Source organism: Anoplopoma fimbria, chromosome 13 (assembly GCF_027596085.1).
Source record: "Anoplopoma fimbria isolate UVic2021 breed Golden Eagle Sablefish chromosome 13, Afim_UVic_2022, whole genome shotgun sequence".
In the NCBI taxonomy this organism is placed as follows: Eukaryota; Metazoa; Chordata; class Actinopteri; order Perciformes; family Anoplopomatidae; genus Anoplopoma; species Anoplopoma fimbria.
In genome coordinates, this window is record NC_072461.1 from 9,570,953 (window position 1) to 9,591,699 (window position 20,747).

The 20,747-nt window shown below is 41.0% G+C and overlaps 1 protein-coding gene across 3 annotated transcripts in view; it reads right to left on the reverse strand.

The window, feature by feature from the left end:
• msh3 (mutS homolog 3 (E. coli)) overlaps positions 1 to 20,747 on the reverse strand; it is a 44,885-nt gene that overhangs the window by 727 nt on the left and 23,411 nt on the right. For 2 of the 3 annotated variants that reach the window (XM_054610783.1, XM_054610782.1), the window contains 3 exons: positions 13,979 to 14,165; positions 3,732 to 3,864; positions 1,713 to 1,881 (listed from right to left, as the gene is read on the reverse strand). In XM_054610783.1, the coding sequence (XP_054466758.1) occupies positions 1,713 to 1,881; positions 3,732 to 3,864; positions 13,979 to 14,165 (489 nt within the window). Of the gene's footprint in view, positions 1 to 1,712; positions 1,882 to 3,731; positions 3,865 to 13,495; positions 13,578 to 13,978; positions 14,166 to 20,747 lie in introns of those variants that run through there. The other variant, XM_054610784.1, reaches the window with a different exon arrangement.

The following is a 20,747-nucleotide window of genomic DNA, read 5'->3' on the forward strand; positions in this document are numbered from 1 at the left end:
CGCTTCGACTGCACAAGGCTAAGAATTTGCCGCATTCAGTTTCCTAACTCAATCGTCAGCGGGACAACTGTGTCTGGCAGCTTGTGATTCATCTTAATAGAAAAATGTGTTTACGACAGCATTTAAAAAATATAGATTTTATCTTCCTTTACCGAGTAGTGTGCGCTCGAGCATTCTTTTGAATACTTAGAAAATTAAATTAGCCAAGGGAAAATATGATTTGGACCCATTTGGAAGAAAATACATGGCAAAAGTTTGACAAAATGTACTCTATTTTGTTTTAATTAGCAATACCAGCACATTATTTTTATTATATTAATTACAATTTGATTAGAACAAATTAGGAACATTCATCTCAAATCAAAACAAGGAACTATTGAAAATTTCCCAAAAGAAAATTGCAGCGCAAACACTGCCTAATAAAAATAGATCTGGGACGCACGCACACTACACTTCTTTTTTGCTGTTTGGTGGTGAACGGACAGTCCAGAGGTGGTAATGGCTGCATCCCTTAAAGCCTCTATAAATATCTGAAATGAAGTTGACAGCAAAACATTTTTGAAGTAAACTAAACAGGTTTTGCATATCTTAGAATCAAAGAGGCCAAAGTTCTGTAGCAGTTGAGGAATTACATTGCAGATACATCCTATCAGAATGACGTGCTTGAAGGTCTGTATCTCAAACCCCCAGTCTGAGCTGCTACAGCGATCTGTACCAAGTCTGATTTTCCAGAATATTAACAAATTTTCTGGTTCAGACGTGTAAGCACAAGAATCAAATCAAGTTAATTTGAGTGTGGAGGCTTAAACAATTTAGTGTCGGTGGAGCCGCTTCCAGTTTTATTTCTTTTCTCTCTATTCTTTTCAGCTGTCAAGCAACAGCTTTATTTAAATGCATTCAAGAAACTCTCCAAAAGCGCAGGAATTGAATGTTAAATATTAAACTGCCATAAAGTATTGGACTTGTGAGAGACGGATTAAAAATGTAAAAAAAAAATCAAAGCAGCAGAGGCAAACGTAGTCTGACTTTTAGTCTTTAATATGGGTCAAGCTCCAAATACATCCTGCATTTCCCACAATGCATCTGGATAGTGTTTATGTAATAAGCTGCATTCAGACCGGAGTGAAAAACCCAGCCCCCATTCAAATTAATGAGCCAGTCGGTCAAAGCAGCACCAATGCAAAGGGTCGCTTGGAAAATCATTTGAACCAAGCTCAAGCTTTACCATGTATTTGATGAAGTCAACAGAATATCAAACATCAAATATTTGCCTTTATGATAACAGTCCAGAGTTGAGAAAATCTGTATCAGCATATTACTTATCGCTGTGCAGTGTTTTAGCATCTGATAAGCCTTCATATTCAAAGTCCTCAATCTGGACTTCCTGGATTTCACCATTTCAGCGGTACCTGAAGAAACTCACCTCAAACAATATAGCCCTTGTGTTGTTTTAACGCAGGGCTGTTTTAAGTCTGAATGCCCACCAAGACCCTCCCTGCCAGGTAAACTCCCACATCTTTCACAACCCCAGTTTGTAACGCAGGCTTTATGTTGTATTTTGTTAAATTCTGGAGAGCCACAGAATAAATCGTACAAATGTTTTTGAAGGACTGAGTTGTGCTGCCGATGACTAGCAAACTGATATTTTTTGGTAAAATTGGTTCAGTGCCACTTAAAGAAATAGTCAGCGCAAACATGTGTGTCCGCCTTACCTCCTGGCGTTAACCATGCTCTCCAGCTCTCGGGCTTTGCGTGCAGCGGTCTGTAGTATGTGGTCTGGGATGTCAGCCAATCGGGCGACATTCAGGCCGTAGCTCCGCCCTGCAGCTCCTTCAGTTAACTGGTAGAGGAAAGTGATGAACTCCGGCTGAACCTCTCCGTCTGTCAGACACACACACATATGTATTTATATGCATATACGGCGGGTAAAATAAGTATTGAACACGTCACCATTTTTCTCAGTAAATATATTTCTAAAGGTGCTATTGACATGAAATTTTCACCAGATGTCGGTAACAACCCAAGTAATCCATACATACAAACAACAACCAAACAAATAAGTTCAGAAATTAAGTTATGTGTAATAAAATGGAATGACACAGGGAAAAAGTATTGAACACGCTTACTGAAATGTATTTAATACTTGGTACAAAAGCCTTTGTTGGTAATGTCAGCTTCAAGACGCCTCCTGTATGGAGAAACTAGTCGCATGCATTGCTCAGGTGTGATTTTGGCCCATTCTTCCACACAAACAGTCTTCAAATCTTGAAGGATCCGTGGGCCTCTTCTATGAACTCTGATCTTTTGTTCTTTCCATAGATTTTCTATTGGATTCAAGTCAGGTGATTGGCTGGGCTGTTCTAGCAGATTTATTTTCTTTCTCTGAAACCAATTGAGAGTTTCCTTGGCTGTGTGTTTGGGATCATTGTCTTGCTGAAATGTCCACCCTCGTTTCATCTTCATCATCCTGGTAGATGGCAGCAGATTTTTATCAAGAATGTCTGGGTACATTTTTCCATTCATCCTTCCTTCAATTATATGAAGTTTGCCAGTGCCGTATACTGGAAAACAGCCCCACACCATGATGTTCCCACCTCCAAACTTCACTGTTGGTATGGTGTTTTTGGGGTGATGTGCAGTGCCATTTGACCTCCAAACATGGTGTGTATTATGGCATCCAAAGAGTTCAATTTTGGTCTCATCTGACCAGACTATATTCTCCCAGCATTTCACAGGCTTGTCTAAATGTTGTGCAGCAAACTTTAAACGAGCTTCAACATGCTTTTTCTTCAGCAATGGAGTCTTGCGTGGTGAGTGTGCATACAGGCCACGGCGGTTGAGTGCATTACTTATTGTTTTCTTTGAAACAATTGTACCTGCTAATTCCAGGTCTTTCTGAAGCTCTCCACAAGTGGGCCTTGGCTCTTGGACAACTCTTCTGATAATTATTGTCACTCCTCTGTCAGAAATCTTGCGAGGAGCACCTGGTCGTGGCCGGTTTAAGGTGAAATTATTTTTTTTCCACTTTCGGATTATGGCCCCAACAGTGCTCACTGGAACATTCAGAAGTTTAGAAATCCTTCTGTAACCAATGCCATCAGTATGTTTTGCAACAATGAGTTTGCGAAGGTCTTGAGAGAGCTCTTTGCTTTTACCCATCATGAGATGTTTCTTGTGTGACACCTTGGTAATGAGACACCTTTTTATAGGCCATCAGTTGGGACTGAACCAGCTGATATTAATTTGCACTGACAAGGGGCAGGATTGCTTTCTAATTACTGATAGATTTCAGCTGGTGTCTTGGCTTCCCATGCCTTTTTACACCTCCCTTTCTTCATGTGTTCAATACTTTTTCCCTGTGTCATTCCATTTTATTACACATAACTTAATGTCTGAACTTATTTGTTTGGTTTTCTTTGTATGTATGGATTACGTGGGTTGTTACCGACATCTGGTGAAAATGTCATGTCAATAGCACCTTTAGAAATATATTTACTGAGAAAAATGGTGACGTGTTCAATACTTATTTTACCCACTGTACATTAAAATCTCCAACTGCCAAGAGATAATGATTTAGAAATTGCCAAAGTAAGATTGTTTTCAAAGATTTACAAGCAAGGCGAAAGTCAAAACCCCCAAAATAATTTTAATAGTCTCTCACACACTCACACACACACACACACACACACACACACACACACACACACACACACACACACACACACAAATACCGTCAGTGTCAGCTGTGATGTCAGGTTCATTAAGTAGGAAAGCCATGTGGTAGTTGGACACGTGTTCAGGATACACCCGCTCCAGCTCACACAGAGGAGGGTAATGGGTCACAAACAGGGTGAGGGCTTTCACCTAAGAAGAGGAAGGAGGAGAGGGAAGTGTTAACATTTTGATGCCAGATCTAAAAAGCTGCCAGTGACTGTGTGTGCTAGGCTTTTCTGGATGTTAAGGATCAGGAAAAACTGCAGGTCAGCCAGGTGTAAATGCGATCTGTACATTGTGTTCACATTGGTGGGAAAAAATATCCAGCGCGGCTACAGGGAGCAGTCGCTGCACTTTCGCAGCCTGCCAGAGAAACTTGTCACTTCTGTTGTTTCCGACAGTCGAAGATGTTTCTCTGTTGTGTAAAAGTAAGAAAAGTAAGTACAGGCTCTACAGTTACATCACTTGCGGTGACCCTCCACCTGCTATGTTTGGTTTTTACTGACAATAGATCTACCACCTCCCCACCTACTCAGCAGCTTTGCAGAGTGCCTGTGAAAAAAAAAGATCTGATCGCAGTGTGCACAAAATGCAGATAAGAAAATCATAGAAAAACTGCAGTAAATGTTAAGGCACTGCAGTTGTATTTGTCATATTTATCTATTGAGCACACCTGGATACTTATTGCATTTTATTAACAAAGAGTAAGCAAGGTCATGTTGATTGAATAATGATCATATATGAAAATCAATGAGCCACAGTCCAATAAAACACAGCAATGAAAACAGAAACATCCCCATAAACAAGGTGAAGTCATAAACACTAAATAAACAAACCTAACAATCTCTAGCCATGCTAGTGGCTCTGTGAGGCTCATGCTCACAATGACAATGCTAACATGCTGACATTTAGCAACTGTAATGTTAGCATGTTCACAATTTAAAACTAGTTTCTTTTTCCAACCTACATAAGCAACTTTGCTTTTCTAAAAGGAATCTGGAAAACACTACCACTTTTGTCCACAGGGACCGCCAATATGAAAGTTCGCGAAAGTTAGCTTTAAATATTTTGACCTGATGACAGCTCCTAATGAGAAACTAAGGCATCACTTAAGTTATTATAGTTCAACTTGTGGGGGAAATTAAGGGCTCTCTTAAACTACATGCCCACCCATCCAGTCTCTGAACCCATTGGGTATCAATCTGTTGAAGGATATGTCTCTGGGGGCAATGGGCTATATGTCTGTGGTTCTGGTGTGATCAGGTGATATCTGGGCCAAGACTTTCCTTTTGCATAAGCTGCTCATTGCATGACTGGTTTTAGAGTCGAGAGATGACGTGTACGACCAGACTATTTTACAAGTAGCCAGTTTTCAAGCAAATTTTAAACCAATGAAAAGACCAAAACCGGTCATGAACTGATGGGTTCCCAAATTGCGTTTCAGCCAATGCGTTCCACCTCTTTTGCTCTGCACACAACTGTTTATCTGCATTCAACCAAAGCCTGCTCAAACGTGATTGGTCACTACTACTCAGACTACAAAGGGAAATGTCTCGACACAAAGTCCTGGCAATCTTGGATCAGTGGTTTACAACCTGGGGGTCGGGATCCCAACAAGGGGTCATGACTCTTACAGGAGATATTACAAAATAACAAAATTCTGATGCACAAAAAATACATCATAAGCATGCAGTCTGTTATGAGGGATCACAAGTAGATTTGGATTCTAATTAAACATGACAACCACTTTGATATTTCACTGGATAAGTGGAAACTTTGAACAGCTAGTGGCACTGGAGGAAAAGTCAGCAAAGTCAATGGGATACATCCTCTGGGGCCCATGAATGTTTATACAACACTTCATGGCAATCCCTCCAATAAGTTTTGAGATCCTTCAAAAGGTGGACCAACCAACAGACAGACACTGCCATGCCTGAAGATTTAATTTATCTACAAAGCAAGTAGTAGTTAGCCCTTAAAGCAATGTATCCTACCCTTACTACGACTATATAGTTAGTATGCAGAGTAAACTTTGGGATCTTGATTCTTTTCTACTAAATGTTTTTCTATGTCCTTTGACCTTAGTGAATATTAACTATTTTATTACTTGTACTATTTCTTCAGCAAACAGTGGGCAGAAAGAAAGAACAGAAAGACAATGGAGATAAAGTGACACATAGACCAAATGGTAGGTATCATAACAAATGTTGCATTATGTAACACCGTCTGTGTTACAACAACTAAGCAAAAGTTGAGGCTAAAAAACTAAGAGCAAGAGCATCTACAACTACAGTACTTTGGCCCAGTGTTACCTAACCGCCTCTGTACTCTGCAGTGTGCTGAGCTAATACAGGAAGACACGCTTTGTGGATATTATACCAGTGTAAACATATACATGTAGTATTGTGTCACTTTTCCCCCTATGATTCTTAGTTTTTTCTTTAACTCAAGGACGTCTACGGTCAAACACTCTGCCGTGAAGGCACTTCACCTCATCCCGCTATTCTTTAATCTCCGTCAGGTCTGGAGAGCCACGCATACGCTACACGATGGAACTCTGGCATCAAGGTTAAGACGTGAAAATCACCAAAAAAATAAGCGGGTAGGGCACTCACTCTGCCATTCTCTCAAATGCATGCACAAACATTTTTCCTCTCCGAACGGCACGCTCAGGACAGCTGCTGAGAGCTCTTCGCTAACACAAATGCATTTCCTTTTCCTGCTTAATTTAAAAGCCTCATCACATCATGTGAGCTGGAATAGGGAGGACGCATTAACACCAAACACAGTATCCTTGTGTCAAACTGTTGGAACACAACAAATAAAGCTGGATTCATTATTACAAAAGTGTCAAAAGGGGCCAGCTGAGCTGGTTCGGGCATCTGATCAGGATGCCCCCTGGATGCCTCCCTTTAGAGGTTTTCCAGGCACGTCCAACTGGTAAGAGGCCCCGGGGTAGACCCAGAACACGTTGGAGGGATTATATATCTCATCTGGCCTGGGAACGCCTCGGGGTTCCCCAGGAGGAGCTGGAAAGTGTTGCTGGGGAGAAGGACGTCTGGAGGACCCTCCTTAGCTTGCTGCCCCCGCGACCCGGCCCCGGATAAGCAGATGAAAATGGATGGATGTAAAAGTGTTAGTATTAATTATCACTATGTGTGATGTTGACAGTAACGATAAAGAGTGTGTGAGCTCTCATGGTGAAACAGGCCCGAGTTTTACATCATCATCGCAGCAGACAGGCGACTGCAGAACTCGGCTGGCTCCAGGATCGTCCCGCTAACCACTCGATCTAAGAAAGGTCACACGTCACTACTCTCCCTCTGAGAGAGACCTGCATGGTGACTCCCACACACCTTAAAATAAAGACACACGGACCTGTACACTCGTATGGCCGCACATACACACACATATAAGCTACCTCAATCATTTCTGTCCACCTACACTGAAAGGGGAAAACAAACAGAGCGTGCTGCCTTGATAGTGTGCTGATTAGGTGCTAATGGCAGCTCATTACCAGACCTCCCTGGGTGAGGTGACAGCCGTGTGCTGCAGAGCTGGACAATCTGATGGAATCAGTGCTGAAACAATTAATCAATTAATCGTTAATAGTCAGTAACCAGATAATTCATCAGGGGCAATTTTGAGGATCAGATAATTGTTTGAATTATGTAAAAATACCAGAATCTATGATCTTGCACATCCACATTTACACAGTTGGTTTCAGTGAATAGGAAATTTAAAGACATTCTTTGCTGTTTTGACCTTTTGTAGACATAACAATTTGTCAATTTATTAAAATAGAATTTTTCATTTTGTCTCGTCTTTACAGTTTTTTATCTGTTTACAGTTTTTTTTCCCTGAAAACAGCTGCCTACTTCCGTAAGAAACAACACTGATGAATGTGGACTGCCGTCTGAAACCTCGAGTTTGTCATTTTGGCCTTCGCCATCTTATTTTTTTACAACCAAAAGTGACAGAAGAGGGTGGAGGAAAGAACATGCTAAATAAGCCATTTTTAAGGTGATCCAAACGTTACAATTTCCTTTCATGAACCGATCACACACTTTGAAAGGGTTAAAGTTGTAAACTCCCAGACAACGCAGTGGTAGAGACCTGTCGATCACTGTGTAGCCCTGCTTTATGGTCTATTTTAATCTAAATAGGGCCATCATTCACTAAATTAACATCATGCTGTATTGAAGACTAGAAACTATAAATTGGGACCATAAACTCAAGTTCACAATGTTTACTGAGATAATAAATCAAGTGAGTCATTTTCTCATTTACTTCTATACAATCAGACTTATTGCAACAAGATGAGTCGTCCCCTGATGACTATTAGGAAGAATGCAAGTTCAAGGCACTTCCACATGTCCTTCACTTCTCAGGACCGAAAGTTGCCGACTGTGTGAGATTGAACCTAAACTGTTGCAGGCCAGAAAAAAAAAAAACAATGAAAAAAGACACGAAATGGCTCCTTAGACTGGTGGGGAACTCGTTGTCATTGTATCTGATATTGATTTTAAAATATTAATTAGTGAAGTTAATCAATAAGGAAAATAAAAACTAGTACTGAAGGCCTAGTGATTGTTAAAATATGACCCAGGTTCATCGAAGATGATAATGATATAGACAAAAACATAAAATTGGTAGAGATAATTAGAAAAAGATAAAGAGGGAGGGGATCTCTAACTCTCTAAATATGAATAGTGGTGGTCTGGGACTTGAAAAAGAAGAAACTATACTATCTATAAATATCCACTCTTAATGTAAGCTTACATTTGCTGCATGTTAAAAAAACAGATTATTGGAGCGCTCAGACATTAGGGAGGCCTGTCCTGATTAGACTTGATATGCAGGTTCAAATAAAAACAGCATCTCTGACAGACAAGACTGCTGACTGGCCACATGCCCACGGATAACACTTTGTCTGCATTGTGTCACCTTGTCCACCTCCTCCTCTCCTGTAATACGTCTCAAATTGGTGTCCATTACATTGCACACCTGTAGAGAAGTGTTGTCAGAGATGCCAGTGTATGTGCACATGCAAGTATGCTTCCACCCGCTGATCTGATCCCGAGGAAAAAGGCTGGAGGGGTCAACACCACTATTGCTGTCTCTCTGTCTTGTTACTTCTCTCTATCCAATTAGACACAAATCCAATTCTGACTCAAGTCAACACCCTCCGTGTTCTCACCTCACAACGAACAAGGCTCTCGCTGAGGTGCTGCGTGCGTGCGTGTCACCGACCTTTGACTTAGGCTTAGAGTCAATCTCGTTCTCTCATTGGCCTAAGTGATTTGAGTCAGGGTCAGTGCAGGTGTGTAGGTGACGGCCTTTCCTCTAGATCATACTGTGTCTCATGTTTGTAGGACTGACTGTTTAAGATGCCGACATGGACCAGCGCTTAAGGGCGCTTTGGAAAGGAAAAAATATACACTGGCTTATTAGAAACGAATGTCACTTGTCCAATTATGTCCCCCTGTAAAAAGCTGCTGGTCTTGGTGCAGGATTTATGCTTTTTTTCTGACCAGTAAGGCTAAATTAGAAACATAAAACTTGCATCTTTTCAGTTCTGAAATTTGAAAGTTTGCCTATTGTGTGTGTATTAATCTCTTAAAGTAACAGTATGTAGCACGTAGGGGGGTCTATTGGCAGAAACGAACAAAACAAACATTTGGTCTAGATAGGGCCATGAGTGCTTTATCGATGGCCACCGTAGTTCAATTTAATGATTGGCACAAGGGAGAAGTTTCGGTTGGTTGTCTGTTGCATCGCTAGATGACCCAAAATTCTACTCCACCAATTTTACACATTTTACACAATAAATTCTGTTTGAAGGTCTTGGGGAGCTCTACTGAATTTGTTATATAACGTTTATAAGTTGGATGAAGAGTTTTGTGGCTCCAGAGGAAAGCTAAATCTGATAAATCAAGTGATGTCACTAATCTTTTTGCCAAATTATGTAAATGAACAAAGGGATAATGAACCATTAACAATACAACGTTCAACATGTGACATCAAAATGTCTCAAGGCATTTGAGTTATTAGACCATATGTTTAAGTATTCAATTAACTTGAGGTTTGATTGTTAATACAGGTTCATATTCTAAATCAGTGGCTCCAAACCTTTTTGCCTAGTGACCACTTAACATTAATTACCATCTACTTGTCAAAGCTTATGGCCAGAGTGTGGATGTGAGTTATGAGCAATCCTTTTTCATCTCTAGGATTTTGAGATGCAGAAGAGCTGTGAGAATGTTGGTATTTAGTTTCGGTCCATTTTCTCAGCGTACCACCAGCAAATCTATCAAGAAAACACACTTATAATCCACTATAAAAGATATAAATGCCCCAACAGAGACTCATCCAGCATTTAAAATAATTTATTTGATGCTGTATTAATGTTATGCAATAGCAAGAACAAAAGAGAAAGGCATGCCATCACAGCGAGTCGAGAGAAAAGACAGCATCTAGCAACTCCTCCGTGTGCAGTATACGAGTACAGAGCAGAAAGAGAGCAGTGCAGAATCAGTGGAGCACATGTGGGTCTTTGCAGGAGCTTTGTGCATCAGCGTGAGCACATCAGACCATTTACGCCCACGTGGAGCGATGCAAATGTACCCATTAGTGTGCAGCCAAAAGTGAGTTCTAGTGAGTTCTAGTTCTCCTGTGAGTCCAAGTGTAAAGCTGGGCCTGATACTGCCTGTGCATTTTTTTTTTTTACACAGAGCAGTATTAAAATGAACGTGCCGTCGCATGCAAGCCTGAGTCATGGTGCGAGTGGAGAGCTATATGTAGTGACAAGCTTAGTGTAAAACTAAATACAGGACCTGCTGTTAGCGTGAATAAAAGTGAGAGTCTGAGTGAGTCTGAGAGTGAGTAATGGCTAAAGAAGAGGACAGCGTGAGGTCACATCTAGAAGCCAGCCGTGTGCCTGTTGTGATTTCGTCGTAAAACCTTGCAAAACTTCAGTCAGAAGTTTGTTTTTTGGTCCTCGCTCCTCCTGATTTTCTGTTTCTTTTTTCTCTTCCTGCGTCAAGGCTGTCTCTTTTATCGAGTGGTGTTATGAAACCCATCTACATCATCAACTACCTCTCAGGTGAGTGCTGGGGGGGCAGGGAAAGGTGGCGTCACCATGACAACCGAGTCAAAAGGAGGAGTAGTCTGACTCTTGACGCGAACAGTTGAGTCTGGCGAGCAGGAAGGAGAGGAGGACGGGGCAGAGGAGGACGAGTAGGAGGAAGAGGAGTGAGCGTGAAAGGCTCTGCAGGTCGGTCCGTACTGAGGAGGCCTCAGTACAGCAGAACTTATTTTGTTTGTCTTTCCTTTAATAGCGAGGCTTTTCTGACAAATCAATGCTGTTATACAACAGGTAGTTAGAGAGCTCCCTCCTCCTGCCAACAGCAGCTGCTTGCCGCATTAACTGCTACTTACACATTTTCATTCTACGTTTTTTTCCAGCAAGATTACATAAGCCCAAGATTCGGTCCAAAGATTAATGTGGAACTGGCAAAACATGAAAACTGGAAGGAGCTTTTCAAAGATAAATGTTTATTCATCTATATTTGAACAGGGGTAACTGAGGGCAATTTGGAGCTCTTTGACTAAGGCCTTGGAAAACAGAAAATAAACAAATACCAGCTCTCATAGATTGGATACAGCTTGCAAGTTTTGATTACCCAGAAGGCAGCAGTGGAGTGAGAATACATTACTGGGAAAACTACAGAAACCCATCAATGGTGTCTGTCACTGAGCTGCACCCTGGGGTTCATGCTTTCACAACCGCCAGCAGTCCCCAAATCAGTGTTTTTTTGTACTTCACTGACTGTCAGCTAAACAGCTGTTCGTGTGCTTATCCACGATAGCCGTCAAAACAGAGTTCCTCAAGTGCGAGATTAAATACGTGCTCCCTAAGGTCAGCGTGGACCATCTGAGTTGATAAATCCTTTCTCCTGAAAGAAGTGACAGCAATGAAAACATTAAACCAGCAGCTGCAGGATTTCTTCCTGGTGAAGCGAGCACTTGCGGGATCCATTTACTAAAAGTTGTTTTTGCCTTATCTTTAAAATGTAATTGTTCATATTTGGTTCTTTGGGCACAAAAGCGACAGTGTTTTTAGTGGCTTCTGCTGAAAAAGAATCATTCAGCGGCTTTGCGTAGTGATGTCATGAAAATGACCGCACAGAACAATTCAAATTACAGGTGATAAGATCATTTTTCCCACCCAGCAACAAAGTCTAACGCAACCCCTGGTTTGGAGTCCAGAGTCCAATATTTGTTTATTTCTTATATTTATAAGAATTTGGCTCTTTCGCTGCTTCATTATGTTCACCAGCTAGTTGCTAACTGCTGCATGAAATGATGTCTATAAGAGCCGAATTTGCAGCTCCAAAAAAAACTAAATAGACCAAAAGGCTCCATAGAGCGGAGGGGGGCTGCAGTCCTTCACGACAAGTGATACATTTCACAATACTTATGTAATTTGATGCATTGTGAACTGAAAAAAATGCAGATTAAAATAAATTTGCTTAATTTTAACTTAATTTGATTATGTTTTTTAATCTTTTTCTGTCACCTTTCCTCGTAAAGTTCAACTGTTAATATCAATATATCAACTAGTGTCTAAATAACATTTCAAATTGGCTTCGCCAAACTTGACTTTAATGGTCTCCAGGTTAACACAAGAACTAATTTCAAAATCTTTCTTCAAACCTATAAGGCTTTAAATGGACTGGCCCTTGAAATATCTCCAGCCTCACTCCATCAATCACTATACTATTGATATCACTAGGTGATTCTTTTTACTGACTTGTCAAAGTGTACAGAGACTCTCTGGGTAATGTGAACTTTAGATAAACTGAAGTTAAATGTGCATTTAATGTTTTTGACATATTATCCAACAGCAGGTATCAATCTAAATGGTGTTAATTAGAAAACATCTAACGAGAATGAACAGGAAGCTTCATGTTTTTTCAGTGTACAACATTCAGGAGAAGATATTCGGAGTCTAAACATTTGACAAGATAAACAGCTGCATGTCCTAATTCATGCCACAACCTCAAGCATGCATCCAAATGTCAAACTGTAATAATGGGTGTTCTGTGCTCACAGTATTGATCCGTTTGTTCAACACAAAGTATGTAAGTTCTCTCCATTGGCTCACCAATGTTTTATGGTATCGATAACCCCCTTCACTAAACACAAACACCATCCTTCCCTCTCTCAGGGTACCACTCGTCTTTTCTGTTGAAATGGAGATACGCAACATCGTGCAACACCCAAAGGGGCTCCTGACTGCACGGTTTCACTTAATCCCAGCAGAACACACACACACGCACACGCACACGCACACACACACACACACCAAGTACTTGCAGCTGGAGAGCCCCACATCTTCATTGCTGGCAGATCTCTGCAACAGTTCCTCACTTCCCTTTTGGCCTCTGGTTGCTGGCTAAGATTGTACCCTTCTGCTTTCCGTACGCATCGTTTTAACGATGGCTGCCAAAAATAAGCAGGAAACATATAATTCAGAAATGGAAACGACACCTACGGACACACGTGATCCCTTGATGGTGCAAAAGTGGACATTGGACAACCTGTCATCAGCATCGTTTAAGTGGGAGTTTCATGAGAATCAAATGAGGCATGTCGCAGCACAACACACGTCCCTTGAACACCTTGACACTAGGGCTTCTCTCTCTCGCTCTCTTTCTTGTAGCTTGCCTTCTAACAGATTATTAGCATTGTAGATCAAGCTTGTCCACAATTCTGCTCAGTTTTTAAGAGCTGCTCTGCTGCTGAAGACCCTCTGGAGCCTCGTCTTCCTCTCTGCAAAAACACACAATCTCTGCTGTCTGCAGAGCGCACAAGAGCACACACACACACACACACACACACACACACACACACACACACACACACACACACACACACACACACACACACACACACACACACACACACACACACACACACACACACACACACACACACACACACACACCTCTTTGAGCCATTAGCTTGATGGTTAATTTGGACTGGCTTCAAGATCCAGCAACAAGATGAATATTTGTGCGTTTGACAACAGGGTGTATTTCACGTTATTTGGTATGTCACACTAATTGTTACTCAAAAGTCCCATCAGTGCCTTCCCTCTCGTTTCTCATCTCTATTTCTTTCCCCTCTTTAAATTGTTTTATCCCCATGTCAGCAGTAAAGAGTGTCCCTTCACACAGACACACACACACACACTTACATCTCTGATGAAGAACTCCAGGGTGGCATAGGCAATGGCGATCCCATCATGGGTGCTGGTTCCCCGTCCCAGCTCATCGAGGATGACTAATGAACGTTCGGTTGCACGAAAAATTATCTCGGAGGCTTCAGTCAGCTCTTCCATGAACGTACTGCGGCCTTTGTAAATGTTGTCAGAAGCCCCCATCCTGATGATCAGACAAGGAAAAAAAGTGACAGGTCAGAGGTCAAAAGTAAAACGGTGAGAGTGAGTTATGCTGACATCAGATTGCACTTCTTCTTTTTTGAGACTTGAGAGTGTATCGGACTGATTGTGTAGTCGGTTTTCAGGGTGAGATTGAGTTTTCCTTTTTTCTTTATCTTTACATGCTAGTTCTACTTTTGGCTCCTTAAAAACAAAGTAATACACATTAACACAAGGCCTTGATACAATCATTGTTTGCGTGCTTATTCTGTTTTAGCTTTCAGAAAGCTATGGAACTTTGTGATAAACTCACCAATGCAACTAATGCAGGATTGATCTTTTTGAAGCAACAGTTAAAAGGTGCATGCAATAAGATATAAATTAAATGACTAATGCTAAAGCGCCATTTTCAGATATGTTGTGGTCATGAAGCAAAAAAAATTATGTAAATACAGAAACACGTTTATATTAATCTGCTGTTCTTCCGGAAACTCCAAAAAAACCACCAACAAACAGACCAATGGAGAATTTTTCAATCAGTGAATCTGCTCCTCCTCTTCCAGAACTACATACCTACCAAGAATAGACAAAATAAGATGGAAAAGGAAGGGTGCGAAAAAAGTGATAGAAAGTGACCAGAAGATCAAGAAGGGATTTAACCTGCAGCTGCAGGGTTCGTGTGATGGTTTCATTCTCTCATGTGTCCTACATGTCACAGTCTGACCTCTTGGCCTCAACATTACGCTCTTTTAAAGTTCAATTATTAGCATTGTTTCCACCACTTGTGAAATTCTGCTTACAAATGTGCCTTCTCTTTTGATGATGCTTCAGGTTAATTGGGTTTAACATCCAGCCATTTGTGAAATTCCCGCAGGTTTTATATTCCAATTAATCAGGATTTATCCTCATTCAGCCTAAAGCATTTGAACAAAAAAAATGAACAAACAATCACATGGCCCAACAAATTTAAAAGAGAAATCTTGAAGCACTATTAATTGTTTATTCACTATGCATCCATTTTCTCACAAAATGAACAGATGCAGACTTCCAAATGTTATTTTATGTCCATGAACCTTAACAATGTCAACATCCTTTGAAAGGAAATCCTTGATGTGTGGCCAGTTTAGGGTTTAATTTTGAATTGAGATGGTGCTCCAGAAGGGCTAGCTAGACTAATGTGAACAAAAGTATGTTGACACTAAGAGGCTACACCCAAATGTGATTGTTGAACATTTCCCTCCAGAACCATGGACATTGATCTGTTGCTATAAACTCACCTAAAATTGTCTTGCATTAGGGCCAATGTGTGATAAGAAGCAACACATCAAAACACAGCACCTGCACAGCCTAGAATGCAGGAAATGAAAGCATTGACAAATACTTCAAGCATAAGTATTCTTGATGATGTTCCACTGTCGCTGGAGAAGGCCAAATTTGAGGCTATAGTGACAGAAAAATCAAATAGTGGAATGAGACTACCTTAAACACTATTGATGTTGCCACCCATCAAGCCAATGTCAATAGATATTACGGATTACAGAAACACAAAAACAACATGTTGAATTCTTTACCAGCCTCACAGCCCGTTTGAAGGCATCGATACGGGCTGACAGACGGAGCTGGGCCTCCAGCTGGATCACAGATGCCCCATCTATCCGCCAGTCAGCTTTTTCTCAGCTCCAAATCTGTCTTTTCCCACCCCGAATGTCCTTCAACACAACGTCATGGCATCAATGAACCATCGACAGGAGCCCCCAGCACATGCGTTACCACGGTTACGTCACACGCCACATCGGAGAGGGGTGCGGCAGACATGCTATTGCATTTCATTAGCCAATTTATAGTTTGTGCGTGCACATGTATGCTAAGACTCAGGGGAAATGATGACAATCAGATCTATAGGAAGGACAGATAGAATCAGACGTTAAAGAAAGAGCGGCGTTCACACCACGGATGAGTGGACGTACAGCAGAAACACAGACACACACCACCAGCTGGGTGTCCCGCTGCTCTGCATCCAGTTCCTCCTTCCCGCCAAATAAACTGATCCTGAAAATAGAGTCATTCATCATCACCGGCTCACACTTCTCCAGAAAACATGATTAGCCACATTTCAAGTGTTTATCTGAAACACAAGGTTCACTTGTTGCTCTCAGATTTCCAAGTTCTTTTTAACCTATTAGTACCTATGACATTACTCTACTCTAATCAATCAAAACTTCTTGTTTTCTGCCAATTAATTAAATAAATCAAAGCCAAAAGTGAAAAAAAGATAACTGGAGAAGACATGAATGGAGTTCCATCTTGGGTTTTCAATGACAACTGATGTCCTAAAAAGGTTTAAAGAAAAAGAATCCTCTCACAAGTCCTCTCACACCCTCTCAGCCTGTTGCATTTCATCCTATTTCATCTGTTGAGAGTACAGAAAGAGAAGAAAGCTTCGGCAACAACACATTTCTTCCATTGCGACTGTTAAATGTTGCAAAACTTGAGTGGCCGAAGGAACTGCTGCTGTTTGATCTGGACAGTTTAAACCTCATTTAAACTCCATTGTAGCTGAGCTGGATATTTTCCCAAAACACATTTACACAATTAGGTGATAAGAACATCACACAAAGCTGTTAATTGTTTCATGGACAATCTAAAAAATCTCATCTTGTTTTATTGAAAATCTTTTTGTGTACTAAAGCAATATGATTTGCAAAATCCATTACCTTACTTTCTGATATTTATGTTTGGTTTGTTCTGCCTTTATTGCTCCACTGATGCGCTGTGACTGATGCAGTTTGTTTTTATTTTAATGTCGCCTACAAGATGGCAAAGGCAGTCTGACAATGCATCACTATAACAACTCTGAGGAACATATTCACACCGCTGTACAACATCCGCAAAGGTGATTGTGTTACACAGCAACCCGTTGGCACCAGCGCACTCACAACAGTTTGTGAGGCCTCTCTGGATGTTAGCCACATTTCTGGGCCCCAAAAGAAAAGAGGAAAAAAATAGAATCTCACTGCCTTTTCTGAGGGGAGGGGAGCTTGTGGAAGACTTTAGTAAAACACGGCATAATCACTGCTACGAGTCCATGGTCGATTAAAGGTCCTTTTCAAAAACGCTGTTTTACATTCTGCTTCCTTTTGCTGTTTCCATAACAACCATGAAGGGATGGAAGAATGTGCTCTATAACCTTCAGGACTCAATGCTGACAATAAAACACACACACGCAGCAGCTGCATACCTGCACATACACATGTGCATCCGTCTGCCACACACACCAGGCTTACTATGCTGAGCTCTGTAACAGAGAAAACATGCACGCACGCACGCACCACCACCACTTCATGGCATATTTGTGGAAAAAAAAAAATGCTGTTGCACAGAGGAGTGGGCAGGAAAATAAACAACTCAGCAAAGCGGCACGCTGCTTCAAACCAAACTCCATATGATTCCCTTTATCCTCATTGATAATCAATCATCTGGATCAGTTCAGAGAGGATATCCCATTAGACACCTACGCCTCATCTCATTACCCCCCCATCCCACAGAGTCTGCTTATTCCACTCACAAGCTCTCACTCCACGTCTGTCTCCCCTCTCGCTCATAAACACACAACAAAATGAAGCAATTCCCAGCGCGCCGTCTACTACGCTCAACAGTGAGAATTGATTGAGCGATTACCTCCCCGAGGGATTCTCCTCAGGATCTCGGTGATAGAGAGGAGCAGAGCAGTCCAATTAGAAAACAGAAAGGACAACAGAGCAGCGGTAGAAGAGGAGGTGAGGAGAGGACAACGAAACAGCGTGGGTGGGTGTGTTTTATCTGTAAGGATAATAAGCTTTTTTCGGAGAGAAAGAGAGAATACTGACCTTCAACCCATATGTGCGAACACATCCTGTACCGCTTTACTTTTGTAGACCTTCACTGACTGAAGTACACTCATTCTCTAGGCTGACCCTACCCTGACCTGAGGCTTTTTTAAACAAGAACAGTTGGACCTACATCACCAAGGGGCGCCTTGGTGATGTAGGTCTAAAATATGCAACGTCCTAAAGTTCAAATCTCAATACTATCAACTCAAACAAAGTGGATCGATTTAAACTCTGACTTTTTTGCCTCCGGGCACCTGAATGATGTCATTTCCTGCAGGAAGAACACGTCAATAAGCTTAGTGTACAAAGAAAATAAATCGTTTTTGTGATGAGAACAACTTTAAAATGTTTGAGATAATAAAAAGTGGGGGAGGAAGGAGGAGTGGGAGAACAAATGAGCCTCTCATCATCTGATCATGTCCTTCAGATTTAGAGTTTTGCTGATGGTATTTTAAAATACTGTATGTTGGTGCTTCAGACTTACAGCCTTTAATTCAAAGTAAACAGTGACAAGTTTCCTTTTTTTAAATACATTTCAATTGTAAGCTTATTTCTATTCATAAAACCAATTAATTTGACAAATTGAACATTGCATATCAATTAACAGTTCCATGCAAACTGAAGTGGGTTTTTTTTTTTCATGTTTTCTTTTATATATATATATATATATATATATATACATACCTGCACATACACATGTGCATCCATCTGCCACACACACACACACACACACACACACACACACACACACACACACACACACACACACACACACACACACACACACACACACACACACACACACACACACACACACACACACACACACACACACACACACACACACACACACACACACCTTACTATGCTGAGCTCTGTAACATAAATTCAAATTTTGGTTGAATTTGAATGTTGAAATCTTTTGTTTTCAGTTTACTGACTATGCAAATTACATGATCTGTACTGCTATAAATAAATATCTAAGTTATGATCAGTTAGCTAACTTGTGTCCACTCAACCCAACCCCCCATTCTAATAAATCCAAACACTGACCCTAAAGTAGAACCCTTAAATATGTGAGAACCAGCCAAAAATTTACCTCATTAAACTAATTTGAAGTCCAACACCGCCAACTGCTTCTCTCAAGGACAGAGGTAAGAACGAGACACACGCACACTGTTGGTATGCTGACAGGTCTCTGGCACCCACTGGGTTAATACATAAGAGCATGCTTAAACCCACAAAAAAAGACAATTACACACATCTGCAAGCCATTAGGTCTAATCACATAGTGCAGCAGAGGCAGAATAACGTAGACCATACAGTGTATTGGCCTGTGCTCCACACTAATATGTAGTCGGGGCTGGAAACGACATGCAGAGCTTACTGCTACTCTCACCATAATGAGAATAATCATCAACACGGGGGGGAATCTTCTCCAACAAAGCCTCATTGTCTGAGGGTTTCTACAATACAGAGAGCGGCATCGTACAGAACCATGATGGAACAATAGAGCCGGCCTTGTCAAACAACTCTTCCGTTTTTGTTTTTTTTCCCCTCACACACCTCCTCCTGTGTGCTGAGCAACACAGTGGGATTAGAAGAGATTAGTCATAGTGTCAGTACTAGAAATAAACCTGACCATGTCACAGAGGATTGAAGGGGAAACAAGGTGATTGAGGTGTTTGGGAGAGGAAATGTGAGATTGTTTTTTTGTCTCCACCAGTGTCCTTATGTGTAGTAGGACCAATATGAAATAATCTGCAGCGGTGAAGGTGCGTTGTGCTCCATCGCTGTTGTCATGGTCACTATCCTTGTCTTCATGTCAATGGCGACAAAGCTAGAAAAAGTCATTGGGGTGTCACTTCTTGAGTTTATTTGGTTTGTCCAAAAGAAGGAAACACTGTAGCTTGCTTTGTCATTTTTACATTAAGGAATGGGAAAAAGCAGCTTTTATGCATTAATGTGTTCATACGATCCTGTTTTGAATGTGTCATTATTTATGGATGTCTCATCTTTAATATGCTATGCCAGAAAAAATAAACATGCAAACTGGGGGCCTTTTTCTGTGCAGCTGCATCAAATGATTTTATTCATCTAGTGTTTCTGTGACATCCACACTGCTTCAAGAAGCCAATTCACAAGCTAGAGGATTCACAGTTAAGCGTTCAACAAATTACAAACATATTTTCACGTTAACTCGTGCAGCTTCCAACAGTTTTGATTTAGAGTAGTCCTTCAGAAGAAAGTAGTCCCAGTAAAAACAGTGTGGCCGTGTGCTCTGTGGGCTAACCAGCGTTTCCTTTCTGGACGGATATTTGGCTGCAAATGTAATTATTTAATTTAAAGACAAATTAAAACAACTGCTGCAGAGGAAATCCTGGTGGAAATCTTTTCCACATTATCTTTATTGAAAGTATCAAGTAACAAGATTAACGACAGTCTCAGGAAGTTTGAAAATAAAATATTTACAATATAAGATAAGATAAGATAAGATAATCCTTTATTAGTCCCGCAGCGGGGAAATTTGCAACCCCCCCAGTCAAAGACCCCACATGTTCACATATCTCTGCTCCCTCCTCAGATAATATTAAAATAATAATAGTGATTATTACCTCTTTAGCAGCTTATACTTAGTGTCTCAAATTCACACCAAGCCTCCAGGGCGGGGCTATTACCTGCTATCTGACCAATGAGAATCTTGATCTAGTGAAAGT